This window comes from Coregonus lavaretus (genome assembly GCF_964263955.1).
Source record: "Coregonus lavaretus genome assembly, contig: HAP1_SCAFFOLD_387, whole genome shotgun sequence".
NCBI lineage: Eukaryota > Metazoa > Chordata > Actinopteri > Salmoniformes > Salmonidae > Coregonus > Coregonus lavaretus.
In genome coordinates this window covers 263,114-280,028 of record NW_028158029.1, presented here as the reverse complement: position 1 = coordinate 280,028, position 16,915 = coordinate 263,114, and the positions used below count along the sequence as shown (strand labels likewise).

At 41.5% G+C, this 16,915-nt stretch overlaps 2 protein-coding genes and 1 pseudogene across 3 annotated transcripts; all 3 read left to right on the top strand.

The window, feature by feature from the left end:
• Nucleotides 1-212: 212 nt before the first annotated feature.
• LOC311124514 (immunoglobulin lambda-1 light chain-like) lies at nucleotides 213-2,756 on the top strand. The gene is made up of 4 exons (XM_084198646.1): nucleotides 213-297; nucleotides 394-715; nucleotides 1,306-1,343; nucleotides 2,061-2,756. The coding sequence occupies exons 1-4, from the start codon at nucleotides 258-260 to the stop codon at nucleotides 2,390-2,392; spliced, it is 732 nt and encodes a 243-aa protein (XP_084054772.1). The 5' UTR covers nucleotides 213-257; the 3' UTR covers nucleotides 2,393-2,756.
• A 1,879-nt stretch (nucleotides 2,757-4,635) lies between these two features.
• Nucleotides 4,636-7,900, top strand: LOC311124511 (retinal cone rhodopsin-sensitive cGMP 3',5'-cyclic phosphodiesterase subunit gamma-like; the record flags this gene model as incomplete). The annotated part of the gene is made up of 2 exons (XM_084198643.1): nucleotides 4,636-4,733; nucleotides 7,804-7,900. The coding sequence occupies 2 exons, from the start codon at nucleotides 4,636-4,638 to the stop codon at nucleotides 7,898-7,900; spliced, it is 195 nt and encodes a 64-aa protein (XP_084054769.1).
• Nucleotides 7,901-14,815: 6,915 nt separating this feature from the next.
• LOC311124508 (tetraspanin-10-like) lies at nucleotides 14,816-15,893 on the top strand (annotated as a pseudogene). Its single transcript has 2 exons — nucleotides 14,816-14,905; nucleotides 15,276-15,893. The product of its transcript is annotated as a tetraspanin-10-like (transcript).
• The last annotated feature ends 1,022 nt before the right edge of the window (nucleotides 15,894-16,915 follow it).

Here is a 16,915-nt window from a genome sequence, read left to right as displayed (position 1 = left end):
TTAAAATCTGTCTGTTGGTCTTGTGAAGCCCCAGATATGTCAATCAACAATGAGAGTAGCTGGTGATAGGTTAACTGTAGAGGCCCCTCCCTCTGGTCCTCCCTTATTTGGTGATAGGTTAACTGTAGAGGCCCCTCCCTCTGGTCCTCCCTGTCTCTCCTTATAGGTGGGTCCTGCAGCCTCTCCTCTTCTCACACTCCAACCCTGCTCATCTCTCAGCTGGACAGTAAGGGCCGTTCACACCACACACTGACAACATGCTGGGGACACTCTGCACTCTCATCACTGCTCTAACATGTAAGGAGTCTGACTTCCTGGAGGTTTTACTTCATGTTTTATTAATAATGAGTCTGTATGTTTCTCTTTACTACATGTCATCTTCTTATTTCCCAGGTGTCAGTGGTGTGACTGTGGTGACACAGAAGCCTCCTGTTGTGACGGTGAGCAAAGGAGACACGGCCACTATGGACTGTAACCTGGGGACTGTTGATAATAGTGCTCATTGGTACAAACAGGTTCCAGGAGGAGTTCCTCAGTATGTTTTACAGTGGTACTACTATAATTGGACCTCTGTAAAATATGGCTCCAATTTCTCCTCTCCTAAATTCACATCTAATCATCAGTCTATATCAGATTATCGTTTGATTATTAATAATGTGGAGGAAGAAGACTCAGCAGTGTATTACTGTAAGACAGATGACTACTCTGTTGACAAGTGGGTATCACAGTGATATACACCATGACAAAAACAACCTCCCCAAATACACTCACTTCTGCTTTATGCGTGGCAGAGGGGTGAACTCTAAGAAACAGCAGTTGAAGTTAATCAGTCATTATTATAACAATATATACATGACGCAATGGGAGATCTGGAAATGGAAGAATCATCCATCCCTACATGTCAAAACTATCATAAGAAGACTGTGAAAAGAGATTTGGCCTTTCTCGATGTAATCATCATCAAGTCAAGACTGCATCATATAGATAGTGCTTTAACTGATGGATTCAAAAGGACCAGACACCAACAGCAGAATATGATGCTATACTATATACTGTTACTTCATAGAGAGAAACTCTAGAAAAGCCTGACATGTTTGTAGTGAGAGTGAAGCTCTGTCAAATGGGATGTTTCAGTTCCTGTTCTCTCAGTAGTTAGAGTGAAGCTTTGTCTAAACGGGATGTTTCAGTTCCTGTCCTCTCAGTAGTGAGAATGAAGCTTTGTCTAAACGGGATGTTTCAGTTCCTGTCCTCTCAGTAGTAAGAGTGAGGAGATTTTTGTATGGCCGTGTATACAAACTGAAACACTGTGGTATTCGGACCAGGAACCAAGCTGATTGTTACTGGTGAGTACCATTCTAATGTTTTAATCTACAGAATATGCTTTGTTTCTAATATAATGTTGGTCAGATATATATATATATATATATATATAAATTTATATATATATATTTTTTTTTTAAATGTTTTAATTCATAAAATGTAGTTTATATTATATATTTACAGATTTAATATTTTGCACCTGCTTTAATCCTGTCTCAAATGTTGTTTGTAAATTATTTAGAAAACATTTTGACAGTGTGAATGCCTGATATGTTCATGTTTTATCATGCATATCTTGTGTTTTTGTTGTCTATATAGATCCATGCAAAGGAGAAATGTAATCTCCAGAAATGTTATCCAGTTCAATTTCTTAGAGAAATATATATTTTTTTTATATCCCATTTGCTTGTGAATTATTTGTATTTATATTTACAATGTGGCACATTTAGTTCAGCTTTTAGCATTTGAGTCTTCCAAGACTGTGATGTAATATTGTAATTATTGTATCCAGAAATTGCTCTGTCTCTCTGCTTAATGGGAAAATCACATTTTTAACACTGTATGATTACTTCTATCAACATATTTGTGAACATAATGAACAGCAGTTCTCTATTTAATTGCTGCATCAGTTTCCTCTTAATGCAGGGTGTACTGGTAATGATACCAACATCTACTGAAATATAAACTGTTATCAAATCTGTTCCCTTCTCATCCCATCCATTGACTATTTTCTAATCTAGATGGAGATATTTCTACACCTGCTGTGACCCTGTTCCCTCCATCCACTGAAGACCTCAAGTCCAGCAGAGCAACGCTAGTGTGTCTGGCCAGTAACCTGTCTCAGAGGTCCAAGGGGTTAGCAGATGTCAGCTGGATGTCTAACGGTGAATCAGTGACTGAAGATGTTTCTACCAGTCCTGCTGAGCAGCAACCAGACAAAACCTTCAAGATCAGCAGCTATCTGACCATTCAGACTGCAGAGTGGGACAAGGACGTGGTGTTCACATGTAAAGTGTCATTGGGGTCAACATTCTCTGAGAAAGAGATCAGAAAGACTATTTGCAGTCTGTAAAGCAATAGTTTCAATATTTAATGAGTGCAGTTGGTAGTTTATAGCTTTTAAGTGATGTTTTGATCATTGCTTTGCTGTCAAATATAGGAGTTAAAATCCAAAGAACATGGGTGATATTTGGCTGATGTCTGGATGCAGCAGTGAATAGTATAACAATAACCAATGTAATGTCAAATAGTTGTTTAGGGTTGTTTCTCATGACAAGTTACTATTGATGCATTCACTGTACGAGCATCATGTTCTCTAAAACATAACATCTGTAATACTGTCATGATGAGTAGACCTCTCTACTATTGGGAAATGAGTTGAATTACTAATGATGAATAGAGGAAATGTTATAGCTTTGCTATATTGTGGATATTCAATAAAGAGCATTCTAAAGAACAAGCGTTTGTATTTGAGCATGTTGATGAGCATCAGTGTTAGCAGCACTAAATGAGGGGGAATCAGGAGAATCATTGTTTAAATTGAACCAAGACAGAGGAGCCCAGAATCCTTACCAGGTTTACTATCATAACAAGGATTCTGACCAACCAGAGATGACCTAGCAGTTTACTGTAGCCTTACATGGAAGAGCATGTTGTTATTATGATATAAATGTAGGTAGAACTGTTCACAGCACTGAATTAGGGTGAATCTGGAAACTATTGAACCAAGATAGAGGAGGATGGAGGGATGTGGAGTGGAACGAGGGACCCTTGAAGACACGGAGGAGGGAGAGAAAGTGACAGAGAAAGAGAAGCATCCAGGTATTTCAGCCTAGAACACCGGCCTCCATTTTAACTGAGGATGCAGAAAACAGGTCAATGTTTAGAGAGTTTGTAGCTGTCATTATTACATGGTTTAAACTGTTCTCTATTATTAACATTAGATGTTGGACTCAGTATCATTTCAGCATTAATAACAACTAATTGTTGTCTGGCCTTCACTTAGTCTCCTACTGACATCAATCCATTACTAAGTAAACACTCAACTCACTGAGGCCCTTTATCTACTTCCCCTGAGTCAGATGCTCATAGATGCCCATAGACTTCCAGTCATTGCTCTAACGCTAGTTAGCATTGGCTCACTAAACTACCTCGAACTGCCTTCATACTGGACACAGAGACAGAAAAATGACTCTGGGGAAGTATATAAAGGGCATCATTGCCAAAATCCCGAAGTATCCCTTTAAATGGAAGTTAGGATTGGCCCCACATATAGCATCATGTCAAGCTGTGTTTCACATTGTGCATCAGTGATCAGAATAGAAGCTGCAGTTCTGTCAACATCCACCAGAGGAAAACATAGGACCACCAATAATGACTGAGGAAAGATTTATATGTGCTTTACAACAGGACCAGCTGTCTGTAGACCACTGGTTTCAGTCCCACCCAAAGACCAGCTGATGGTTTCATGTCTACTATCTGTAGTTATCAGAGTCATTCACCAGGGACGTGTTCTAGCTCTGACACTGAGTTACAGGCAGTGATGTGTTGCTCTCTTTCTCCCCCAGGACACACCTGCTCCCCCCCCCCCTCCTCCTCCCCTCCTCCTCTCCTTATTTATAGCTTCATGTAAATGAAGAGGTTCTTTTATCTCCTCTCAGAGCTGTGGGGGGGGGGGGGGGGGGGGGGGGGGGTGACCTGCAGGTGTCAAGAGGAGCACACTGAGACTGAAGCTGAGTCCCAAATGGCTCAGGCCAAAAGTAGTGCACTACAGGGAATAGGGTGACAATAGGGTGCCATTTGGGACATATTCTGAGTAACTCATCATTATGTTGGTCCTGTGTAGAACTAGTATAGGATATTAAACTCCAGTTAAACTCCAGAAGGGGTGTCCACGTACTTTTGTAGATAGTTTATGTCCAACAATAAATCAATAAAAAAACACAAGAAGGCCCACCAGTTGGGGAAACCCTGAAGTAGAGTGTCATATGTCTGTGTAATATACTAATATATATTGTTCAGTGGTGATAAGGAGTGACTAGTGAGGTTCAGAATAGTTTAAAGGACTACGAGCTATTAGAGAGATTATATTTAGTTATTTAATTGACATTTTGCAGGATGAAATCTCTTGAGATGCACCATCTCGTTTTAAGAGAGTGTCCAAATGAATTATATGAAGTGCCATAGATATTTGTTCAAACCATACAAGATACCTGACATCTCTTCTCTTCTACATTTCATCAGTGTAACCAAACCAGAAACCACCACAGACAGACAGTCTACAGACCCATTGTCCCCACACAGACCAACAGAACCATGAATAACCTGGACACCATCCGAGCCACCTGTCCTCGCTCCCCAACCAAGGGGCACCCCATGTTCAAGCAGAGGAACACTCTCCAGTTCAAGAGGGGGTCATTTGACTGAGTCACTATACATTTGATTTAGTTCTAAATAAAGATTTCGAAAGATTTCGAAAGGTAAATATTTGATTGTTTATGGACAGTGACAGTGGTAACGTAGAGAGGGAGACAGAGAGTAGGGGCTGAGGCAGGATTTGACTTCGGCACTACTAGCAGGTTGATGTTTATTGTCATGAATCTTGTCCTGGAGGCAGAACTGAGCGGTTTGCACTAGATAGGACAGCTGCAAAGTCAAATTTGGCTATATTGTAAAAATTCATGAAAACAAAAATGAGCTTTTTGGTCTTAATTTAAGTTTAGGGTTAGGCATACGGGTTAGCAGTGTGGTAGAGAGTCTGCTAAATGACTAAAATGTACATCTAAATGTTAAGGTTTAAAATCAGATGTTATGTGGCTGTGCCAGCCAGTGACCACTCTGCAGAGCTGCCTCCAGGGCAAGATTCATGACAATAAATGCCAACCTGCACACTATTCATTTGGGCAAGTGGTACTCAATGTTTTTGTGGGTAGAGGACAGAGAAGGCTGGTGGGTGCAGGCTCATTGTAATGGCTGAAATGGGATGGATGGAACGGTATCAAACACATCATGGGTTTCCATGTTTGATACCGTTCTATTTATTCCATTCCAGCCATTACAATGAGCCGGTCCTCTGATAGCTCTGCCCACTTGCCACCACTGGTGGAGAAATAATGATTAGAACATACAGTGTGATACAATACAGGAAACATTCCTTTTCATGTTCAGCCATACAACCTCAACAGTGACAACATTTAGATAGTTTACGGTTGATGATATGGTTGTCCTAATACTGTTCCATAATAACAAAGTCATGTTGATTGTTTTCTTCAGGTTTGGAGATGATATTCCTGGGATGGATGGATGGTCTTGGTACTGGTAAGATCACTCTGTTGGCAGACACATTCTAGACTATTACAGCTTCTTGTCTTTAAGAACAATCCAAGAAGGGACTCACACGTTAAAGAGATTCAACTTGTTTCCAAAGTGGTCCCCGATGGAATAAACGTTGAAATCCTAACTAAATCCTAACTTAAGCCTAACTGAATCTTAACTGAATCCTAACTGAATCTTAACTGAATCCTAACTGAATCCTAACTGAATCCTAACTGAATCTTAACTGAATCCTAACTGAATCCTAACTGAATCTTAACTGAATCCTAACTGAATCCTAACTGAATGCTAACTGAATCCTAACTGAATATTAACTGAATCCTAACTGAAATATCTTATGTTTCACCGAGTCGTGGCTGAACGACGACATTGATGCCATACAGCTGGCGGGATATACGCTACATCGTCAGGATAGAACGGCTGACTCCGGTAAGACAAGGGGTGGCGGTCTGTGTATATTTGTAAACAACAGCTGGTGCAAAAAATCTAATACTAAGGAAGTCTCGAGGTTTTGCTCGCCTGAGGTAGAGTATCTCATGATAAGCTGTAGACCACACTATTTACCAAGAGACTTTTCATCTATATTTTTCGTGCCTGACTATTTACCACCACAAACCAATGCTGGCACAAAGATTGCACTCAATGAGCTGTATAAGTAAACAGGAAAACGCTCATCCAGAGGCAGCGCTCCTAGTGGCTGGGGACTTTAATGCAGGGAAACTTAAATCCGTTCTACATAATTTCTACCAGCATGTTAAATGTGCAACCAGAGGAAAAAAAAACTCTAGACCACCTTTACTCCACACACAGCGACGCATACAAAGCTCTCCCTCGCCCTCCATTTGGCAAATCTGACCATAACTCTATTCTCCTGATTCCTGCTTATAAGCAAAAACTAAAGCAGGAAGCACCAGTGACTCGGCATCCTGACAGGTTGCATCACCGCGTGGTATGGCAACTGCTCGGCCTCAAACCGCAAGTCACTACAGAGGGTAGTGCGTACAGCCCTGTACATCACTGGGGCCAAGATTCCTGCCATCCAGGACCTCTATACCAGGCGGTGTCAGAGGAAGGCCCTAGAAATTGTCAAAGACTCCAGCCACCCTAGCCATAGACTGTTCTCTCTGCTACCGCACGGCAAGCGGTACCGGAGCGCCAAGTTTAGGTCCAAAAGGCTTCTCAACAGCTTCTACCCCCAAGCCATAAGACTCCTGAACAGCTAATCATGGCTACCCGGACAATTTGCACTGCCCCCCCACCCCCACCCCATCCCCCTTTTTTACTCTGCTGCTACTCTGTTTATTATTTATGCATAGTCACTTTAACTCTACCCACATGTACATATTACCTCAATTACCTCGACTAGTTGGTGCCCCCGCACATTGACTCTGCACCGGTACCCCCCCCCCCCGTATATAGCCTCCCTACTGTTATTTTATTTTACTGCTGCTCTTTAGTCATTTGCTTTTATTTTTTTTTACTTAACACTTTTTATTTTTATTCTACTTTGCATTGTTGGTTAAGGGCTTGTAAGTAAGCATTTCACTGTAATGTCTACACCTGTTGTATTAGATGCATGTGGCAAATAAAATTTGATTGGATTGGATTTACAAGGCACTCCGACCAATGTCCACGATATCTCTGTCTCTTTCTCATGCGAATGACGGGGATTTGGGCCTTGTCGGGTGTCTGTAGGATATACTTCGCGTCCAACTCGTTGAAGAAAAAATCTTCGTCCAATTCGAGGTGAGTAATCGCTGTCCTGATATCCAGAAGCTCTTTTTGGTCATTAGAGATGGTGGCAGAAACATTATGTACAGAATAAATTACAAATAACGTGAAAAAATACACATAATAGTACAATTGGTTAGAGGGCTGTAAAACGGCAGCCATCTTCTCCGGCTCCATCTTCTCCAGCGCCATTATCAACAGTGATCTAATAAAATAAAATAAAATATAACTTCTGGCTGACTGACATTGAAAAACAAGACTTAAGGCTGGATTCAATCTGTATCACCGAAGTTTCATGGTAGATCCACGTCACAGCATTCACGGAGACTGCATTCACGGTAACTGCTGCATACTGTATGTCGGCTCAATCAGAAATTACCTTTAGATTTAAACGCGTTGGAGATTGAATCCTGCCCGTAGTTCTAAAATAAAAACCCAATTTCCATTTCAGATCTGCCCTTGGGAGGCTTACAGTCACATGGAGCTGCATGAGCTGGCGCAGTACGGAATCATCTGAGTTCTACAACACCCACAATCCTCTCTGTCTGTCGTCAGCTACAATTACAGAGGGAGTCTCCGTAGCAACTGGTTAGATCACAGCAGAATTTGGACTGATCAATGTCAGACAACAACAACAACAATATATTTTGGGGGCTGCCTGACTGTTTGTTTGTATTGTTGTGGTCTGGTCTCCTGAATCCAAAGTGGACATGTACCATCTCTGATGTCATGGAGGACATGTTTGGTGTCTCATTTTACATTACTCTCTCTGACCACTACATTATAGTGTTCCACTAACACACTAGCCACTACATTGTAGTGTTCCACTAACACATTAGCCAGTACATTGTAGTGTTCCACTAACACACTAGTCACTACATTGTAGTGTTCCACTAACACACTAGCCAATACATTATAGTGTTCCACTAACCAACTAGCCAATACATTGTAGTGTTCCACTAACACACTAGCCAGTACATTGTAGTGTTCCACTAACACACTAGTCACTACATTGTAGTGTTCCACTAACACACTAGCCAATACATTATAGTGTTCCACTAACACACTAGCCAGTACATTGTAGTGTTCCACTAACACACTAGTCAGTACATTGTAGTGTTCCACTAACCAACTAGCCAATACATTGTAGTGTTCCACTAACACACTAGCCAGTACATTGTAGTGTTCCACTAACACACTAGCCAGTACATTGTAGTGTTCCACTAACACACTAGTCACTACATTGTAGTGTTCCACTAACACACTAGCCAATACATTATAGTGTTCCACTAACCAACTAGCCAATACATTGTAGTGTTCCACTAACACACTAGCCAGTACATTGTAGTGTTCCACTAACACACTAGCCAGTACATTGTAGTGTTCCACTAACACACTAGCCAGTACATTGTAGTGTTCCACTAACACACTAGCCAGTCTACTTCCCTCTCCCTTTAGTGTATAGTGAAGTCTCCCACACATACTTCCTCCTGTGGGATTTATTTCTGTCTGACATCTAACAGTTCTTTCTGATTTTCTGCCATGTTAAGTTAAACTATTGTCACTTTACTCATTCAGGGATTATAGTGCTTTTACCAACTACCGGTACCTGCTGTAGAAATGTCTGATCCTTCTTTTCCCAACTACCGGTACCTGCTCTATAAATGTCTGATCCTTCTTTTCCCAACTGCCAGTACCTGCTCTAGAAATGTCTGATCCTTCTTTTCCCAACTGCCAGTACCTGCTCTAGAAATGTCTGATCCTTCTTTTCCCAACTACCAGTATCTGCTCTAGAAATGTCTGATCCTTCTTTTCCCAACTACCAGTACCTGCTCTAGAAATGTCTGATCGTTCTTTTCCCAACTACCAGTACCTGCTTTAGAAATGTCTGATCCTTCTTTTCCCAACTACCAGTACCTGCTCTAGAAATGTCTTATCCTTCTTTTCCAAACTACCAGTACCCTCTGTATAAATGTCTGATCCATTTTTCCCCAACTACAAGTACACGCTGTATAAATGTCTGATCCTTCTTTTCCGAACTACCAGTACATGCTGGATACATGTATGATCCTTCTTTTCCCAACTACCAGTACCTGCTCTAGAAATGTCTGATCCTTCTTTTCCCAACTACCAGTACCTGCTCTAGAAATGTCTGATCCTTCTTTTCCCAACTACCAGTACTTGCTCTAGAAATGTCTGATCCTTCTTTTACCAACTACCAGTACCCGCTGTATAAATGTCTGATCCATCTTTTCCCAACTACAAGTACCCGCTGTATACATGTCTGATCCTTCTTTTCCCAACTACCAGTACCTGCTCTAGAAATGTCTGATCCTTCTATTCCCAACTACCAGTACCTGCTCTAGAAATGTCTGATCCTTCTTTTCCAAACTACCAGTACCAGCTCTAGAAATGTCTGATCCTTCTTTTCCAAACTACCAGTACCAGCTCTAGAAATGTCTGATCCTTCTTTTCCCAACTACCAGTACCTGCTCTAGAAATGTCTGATCCTTCTTTTCCCAACTACCAGTACCTGCTCTAGAAATATCTGATCCTTCTTTTCCCAACTACCAGAACCCGCTGTATAAATGTCTGATCCTTCTTTTCCCAACTACCAGCACCTGCTCTAGAAATGTCTGATCCTTCTTTTCCCAGCTACCAGTACCTGCTCTAGAAATGTCTGATCCTTTTATCCCAACTACCAATACCTGCTCTAGAAATGTCTGATCCTTCTTTTCCAAACTAACAGTACCTGATCTAGAAAGTCTGATCCTTCTTTTCCAAACTACCAGTACCTGCTCTAGAAATGTCTGATCCTTCTTTTCCCAACTACCAGTACCTGCACTAGAAATGTCTGATCCTTCTTTTCCCAACTACCAGTACCTGCTCTAGAAATGTCTGATCCTTCTTTTCCAAACTACCAGTACCCGCTGTATAAATGTCTGATCCTTCTTTTCCCAACTACCAGTACCCGCTGTATAAATGACTGATCCTTCTTTTCCAAACTACCAGTAGCAGCTCTAGAAATGTCTGATCCTTCTTTTCCCAACTACCAGTACCTGCTCTAGAAATATCTGATCCTTCTTTTCCCAGCTACCAGTACCTGCTCTAGAAATGTCTGATCCTTCTTTTCCCAACTACCAGTACCTGCTGTATAAATGTCTGATCTTTCTTTTCCCAACTACCAGTACCTGCTGTATAAATGTCTGATCTTTCTTTTCCCAACTAACAGTACCCGCTGTATAAATGTCTGATCCTTCTTTTCCAGAGTATAGTTCTGCAGTTCCTAGGGTTCCTAATCTCTTAGACACACCCTACTCAGAATACATTTTCCTGTATTATATATTTACCTAGTGCAGTATTACAATAATGTATCTGTGAATTGTTAACTCTTAACAACAATTCTCTATGAGATGCATTGCATCATGTTAATTTATACTGCCTGCTTTTTTATACTGTAGATAGTATTTTCCTACTCACTGTCAAGCGGCCATTTTGATACGTCATGTCCATGTTCTATTGAGTGCTGAAGGTGTGTTTTGTAGATGCCTCAGTGTGCATGTCTGTCTGTGTGGTGGAGTGGTAACTGGGAGCAGCTGTACAAGTTGTGATGACCAGGAGCTAAGCTTGGCTCAGGTTACGGGCCTTATTAAACTGTTGGCTAATTGGAGGAACATGTGAGTTTTTACACAACTATCAGCAGCATTGGATTGGTTGGAACAAACTCAGAATAAAGCTTGAGACATTTTTTGGAGAGAAAATAAATCAGCCTTTGTTATATTAATTGTTGTACTAATAATCCATCCCCATTTTGTTCTGTGTACTCATTGATTCAATTACACGAACCACCTAATTGAAGATTACTTTTGCTCTAAATCGGCTCAGACAACCTTATTACTATAACAGTGATGGAGAAAATACACAATAATCATAATATCAGAAATCTGCTTCCTTAATTGGATAAAGGGCCCATCATTACAGAGGAGATCAGACCAAACAAATCAATCAGGAGATAAATGATTTAAGAGCTGAGTTCATTATTTTAATGACCAAGTCAATTTGAGGTAATACTATCACCTGGCACACACCTCACAACCATAAAGGGTGGATAGAACAATAATCAAGATCATACTTTTCCTATTACATGAGGTTGTGTTGTGTGTGTGTGTGTTTGTGTGTGTGTGTGTGTGTGTGTGTGTGTGTGTTTGTGTGTGTGTGTGTGTGTGTGTGAGAGAGAGAGATAGACAGAGAGAGAGGGGGGGGGGGGGGGGTCACTGTATTGTTATAAATCAATCTGCCTCCGTTGTTATTTATAGACTACTGCACATTGCACCTTCTTTGGCTGATTCTCCTTCACCTGAGTCCCATTATGAAAATCATCCAGAAAAGCATTCCAAGACAGTAGGCTGACGTCCTTTGGTTGTATTACAGTCAAGGACATTATAATCATAATACATTTCCATGGTTACAGTTTTTATCCATCAGTACATAGTGATATTAAGAGTCCAGCTAGCATCATGGATGTTATCTTGTAGCTTTACTCAACTAGATGTTATCTTGTAGCTTTACTCCACTAGATGTTATCTTGTAGCTTTACTCCACTAGATGTTATCTTGTAGCTTTACTCCACTAGATGTTATCTTGTAGCTTTACTCCACTAGATGTTATCTTGTAGCTTTACTCCACTAGATGTTATCTTGTAGTTTTACTCTACTCTATGTTATTATCTTGTCGCTTTACTCCACTGGATATTATTATCTTGTAGCTTTACTCCACTAGATGTTATCTTGTAGCTTTACTCCACTGTATGTTATTATTTCATTTCATTTTATTTTAGTCATTTAGCAGACACTCTTATTCAGAGCGACTTACAGTTAGTGAGTCCATACATTTTTCATACTGGCCCCCAGTGGGAAACGAACCCACCACTCTGGCGTTGCAAGCGCCATGCTCTACCAACTGAGCTATTACCTTGTAGCTTTACCACACTGGATGTTATCCTGTAGCTTTACTCCACTAGATGTTGTTATTTTGTAGCTTTACTCTACTAGATGTTATTATCTTGTAGTTTTACTCCACTAGATGTTATTATCTTGTAGCTTTACTCCACTAGATGTTATCTTGTAGCTTTAGTCCACTAGATGTTATATTGTAGTTTTACTCTACTAGATGTTATTTTGTAGCTTTACTCTACTCTATGTTATTATCTTGTAGCTTTACTCCACTAGATGTTATCTTGTAGCTTTACTCCACTAGATGTTATCTTGTAGCTTTACTCTACTAGATGTTATCTTGTAGCTTTACTCCACTAGATGTTATCTTGTAGTTTTACTCTACTAGATGTTATTATCTTGTAGCTTTCGTCCACTAGATGTTGTTATATTGTAGCTTTACTCCGCTAGATGTTATCTTGTAGCTTTAGTCCACTAGATGTTATATTGTAGCTTTAGTCCACTATATGTTATATTGTAGTTTACTCCACTAGATGTTGTTATCTTGTAGCTTTCATCCACTAGATGTTATTATCTTGTAGCTTTACTCTACTCCATGTTATTATCTTGTAGCTTTACTCCACTAGATGATATTTTGTAGCTTTACTCCACTAGATGTTATTATCTTGTAGCTTTCGTCCACTAGATGTTGTTATATTGTAGCTTTACTCCGCTAGATGTTATCTTGTAGCTTTAGTCCACTAGATGTTATATTGTAGCTTTAGTCCACTATATGTTATATTGTAGTTTACTCCACTAGATGTTGTTATCTTGTAGCTTTCATGCACTAGATGTTGTTATATTGTAGCTTTACTCCGCTAGATGTTATCTTGTAGCTTTAGTCCACTAGATGTTATATTGTAGCTTTAGTCCACTATATGTTATATTGTAGTTTACTCCACTAGATGTTGTTATCTTGTAGCTTTCATCCACTAGATGTTATTATCTTGTAGCTTTACTCCACTAGATGATATTTTGTAGCTTTACTCCACTAGATGTTATTATCTTGTAGCTTTCGTCCACTAGATGTTGTTATATTGTAGCTTTACTCCGCTAGATGTTATCTTGTAGCTTTAGTCCACTAGATGTTATATTGTAGCTTTAGTCCACTATATGTTATATTGTAGTTTACTCCACTAGATGTTGTTATCTTGTAGCTTTCATCCACTAGATGTTATTATCTTGTAGCTTTACTCTGCTAGATGTTATCGTGTAGCTTTACTCCGCTAGATGTTATCTTGTAGCTTTACTCCACTAGATGTTATCTTGTAGCTTTACTCCACTAGATGTTATCTTGTAGCTTTAGTCCACTAGATGTTATATTGTAGTTTACGCCACTAGATCAAAGTGGGGTCTGTTCTCTGAGCCTCTCTTCTTCCTGTAACACTCGGGTGAAGTTGCCCTGAGCAGACACTGATCTTGGGTCAGTTTTGCATTTTCCCCACTAATGGTTAAGGTTAGGATTGGGGGAAGTTAAGCTGATTCTAGATCTGTACCTAAGGGAAACTTCACCCTGGAGCGTAACACTCAGTGAGGCGTGCTCTGATTACTTCTTAATCGTCTGCACTGTGACTCTCACATGATGCTGCTAGAATCCCTGGGAGACTTGGGCTGTATTCATTAGGAACCAAACAGACTAACCCTAACCCTAACCCTCTCACATGATGTTACTGGAATCACTGGGAGCCCTGGGCTGTATTCATTAGGAACCAAACAGACTAACCCTAACCCTAACCCTCTCACATGATGTTACTGGAATCACTGGGAGCCCTGGGCTGTATTCATTAGGAACCAAACAGACTAACCCTAACCCTAACCCTCTCACATGATGTTACTGGAATCACTGGGAGCCCTGGGCTTTATTCATTAGGAACCAAACTAAAGCCAATGGGCCAAAACGGGGGAGGGATCTACATGAATTTGTCCAATAAGAAACTCTTGTTTCCGTTACAAATCATTTTGCTACAGTTTGCACTAGTGAATACACACACGTCTGTCTGCTGGAGCCCTGAGCTAACTACCAACACACCACACCACACTGCATAGAGCTGTACTGACCTGGCTTCCACCTCCTCTACTCTCTCCCTTTCCCCTCAGACAGCCTCCTCTCCTCTCCTCTCCTCTCCTCTCCTCTCCTCTCCTCTCCTCTCCTCTCCTCTCCTCTCCTCTCCTCTCCTCTCCTCTCCTCTCCTCTCCTCTCCTCTCCTCTCCTCTCTGTCCTGTAGTCTCTTAAACTGACTGGAAGACAGGGGAAGAATTGCCTCTCATACACTGACTAGCTGAGAGGACAGAGGAAGAATATTTTCTGAGAGGACAGGAGAAGAACCGCCTCTCACACATTGATTAGTTGAGAGGACAGAGGAATACTATTTTCTGAGAGGACAGGGGAAGAATATTTTCTGAGAGGACAGAGGGAGAACCGTTTCCTGGCAGCTAGGAAGATGAGGAGGTTCCAGTCCATGAGATGGTTTCGTTTTCCCTGGTTAAGGAGAGAGACCGCACAGACTGAGACCAGCCCACTCATACCAAAGGTACAGGAACTGTCTGTCTGTCTGTATGACAACCTGTGTGCTGTTAGGTATATACTCACTGTACATCATACTGAATAAAGTTTACAGACCCTTCAACGTTGCAAGCATAGAAAAACAATCTAGAAAGCACTTGCAACCTTTAACCCTGTCAATTTGACTGGTAAACACACGGGTACACTCACAATGGCTACCATCCACCCATTATGCCATTCTTGACTTGAATGGGGAGACCTGTTCTATAGATTATATTTCTATGGTTGAGAGTAGGCTAAACCTAAAGACAATGACCACTATAGACTGAACTTGATAAGTTGTTTTGGTCTCAGGGAAACCTAATTGTGTATTGTCCATCCTGTATTGCTCTCTGAAGACAGACACAGATAGAGAGTTGTCAGGAGTCCTTCAGGGGAGTGAGGACAGCAGCACAGAAGAACAGGCTCCAGAACCAGGACCTAATGATGGACCAGAGAACCAGGGTAGAACCAGGGAGGTAGAACCCAGAGCCCATAGCAGGCCCTTCTCCCTGAGCGACTGCCTTCTCAAGTACCTCCTGTTCTTCAGCAACCTCCTCTTCACGGTGCTAGGCCTGTTGGTCCTGGCCCTGGGTCTGTGGGGCCTCATCAACAAGGAATCCTTCGCTCAGGAGAAAGGACAGATCAGCACTGACCCCATGCTGGTGTTTGTGATGCTGGGCTTGGTGCTGTCCACCCTCTGCCTGTCAGGCTGTGTGGGGGCTCTGAGAGAGAACTGCTGCCTGCTCCAGGTCTTCTCAGCCACGGTGCTGGTCCTAGTAGTAGCCTAGGTCCTAGCGGCCATCTTGGCCTACAGCCTGCAGGGACAGATAGAGGGATACCTGAGGTCAGGTATGCTGGCTGCCATGGTGCGTTACCAGGATGACCTGGACCTGAGGTTCATCACAGATGAGATCCAGATAGGACTGCAGTGCTGCGGGGCCAACAACTACAGAGACTGGGAGGTCAACATGTGAGTGAGATGTGACTGACCAGACCACTGACATGATGACTTGTGATGACATGGTTCATTGACTGACACACAGCCTTGTGAACTGATGTCTGTCAATGGGGGTTGTTAGGGTTTCATCATTTTGATAATTTTGATAGTTTGATAGTTTTGATAGTTTTAAAAGATAATTTATCTCAGAGAATAACCTGTATGAATAAAGATGAAATAAAATATACATCTGTAAAAGATGTTACACAACTAGGGTTATTGCTTTTATGTCACATAACATTATCCAAGCAGCCAATTTGATTGGTTGCAGTCCTTGACTTCTCCCCTCCCATGTCCTCTCCCTCCCAGGTACTATAATGGGGGTGTAATCCAGGCTCTGTCGTAACCGGCCGCGACCGGGAGACCCATGGGGCGGCGCACAATTGGCCCAGCGTCGTCCAGGGTAGGGGAGGGAATGGCCGGCAGGGATGTAGCTCAGTTGGTAGAGCATGGCGTTACAGTAGTACATTTGAATAGACACTTCCTTCATATGACCTACAGGGGGCAGCAGTGCTAACCTAAAATCTTGTAATGACTGTAGCTGGCCTCCACAGGAGCTGGTCAGAGGTATTCTGTTGTTCTGCTTTAATAATCAGTCAGTCAACAACACAGTATTTACATATCAACTTTATCTCCACAGTAGTTACACATTGTTAACACTGTCAATCCCAAAACACAAATCTAGGGCTGCAGTGCATTCATGTATTTCATGTATTCAGAAGCATCTGCTAATGGTGTTTTTATCAGATCCAGGTACAGTATTGTAATGGAATGACTCCTGTTAGGAGTCTATGGGCTACATTAGTCCCTTAGTCTCTTCCCCATTATCATCCTCTATGCTGCAGTGCTGTAGTCCACCTCTGAGATCCAGTCATCCATCACCTCAGATTTGACACTGCCAGGCCCCAAGGCCAGGTTTGTCTCAGTAGTCAGTTGATAGGTCTCAGGTCCAGGTATGTCCCAGGAGGTAGATGGTAGGTCTCAGGTCCAGGTTTGTCC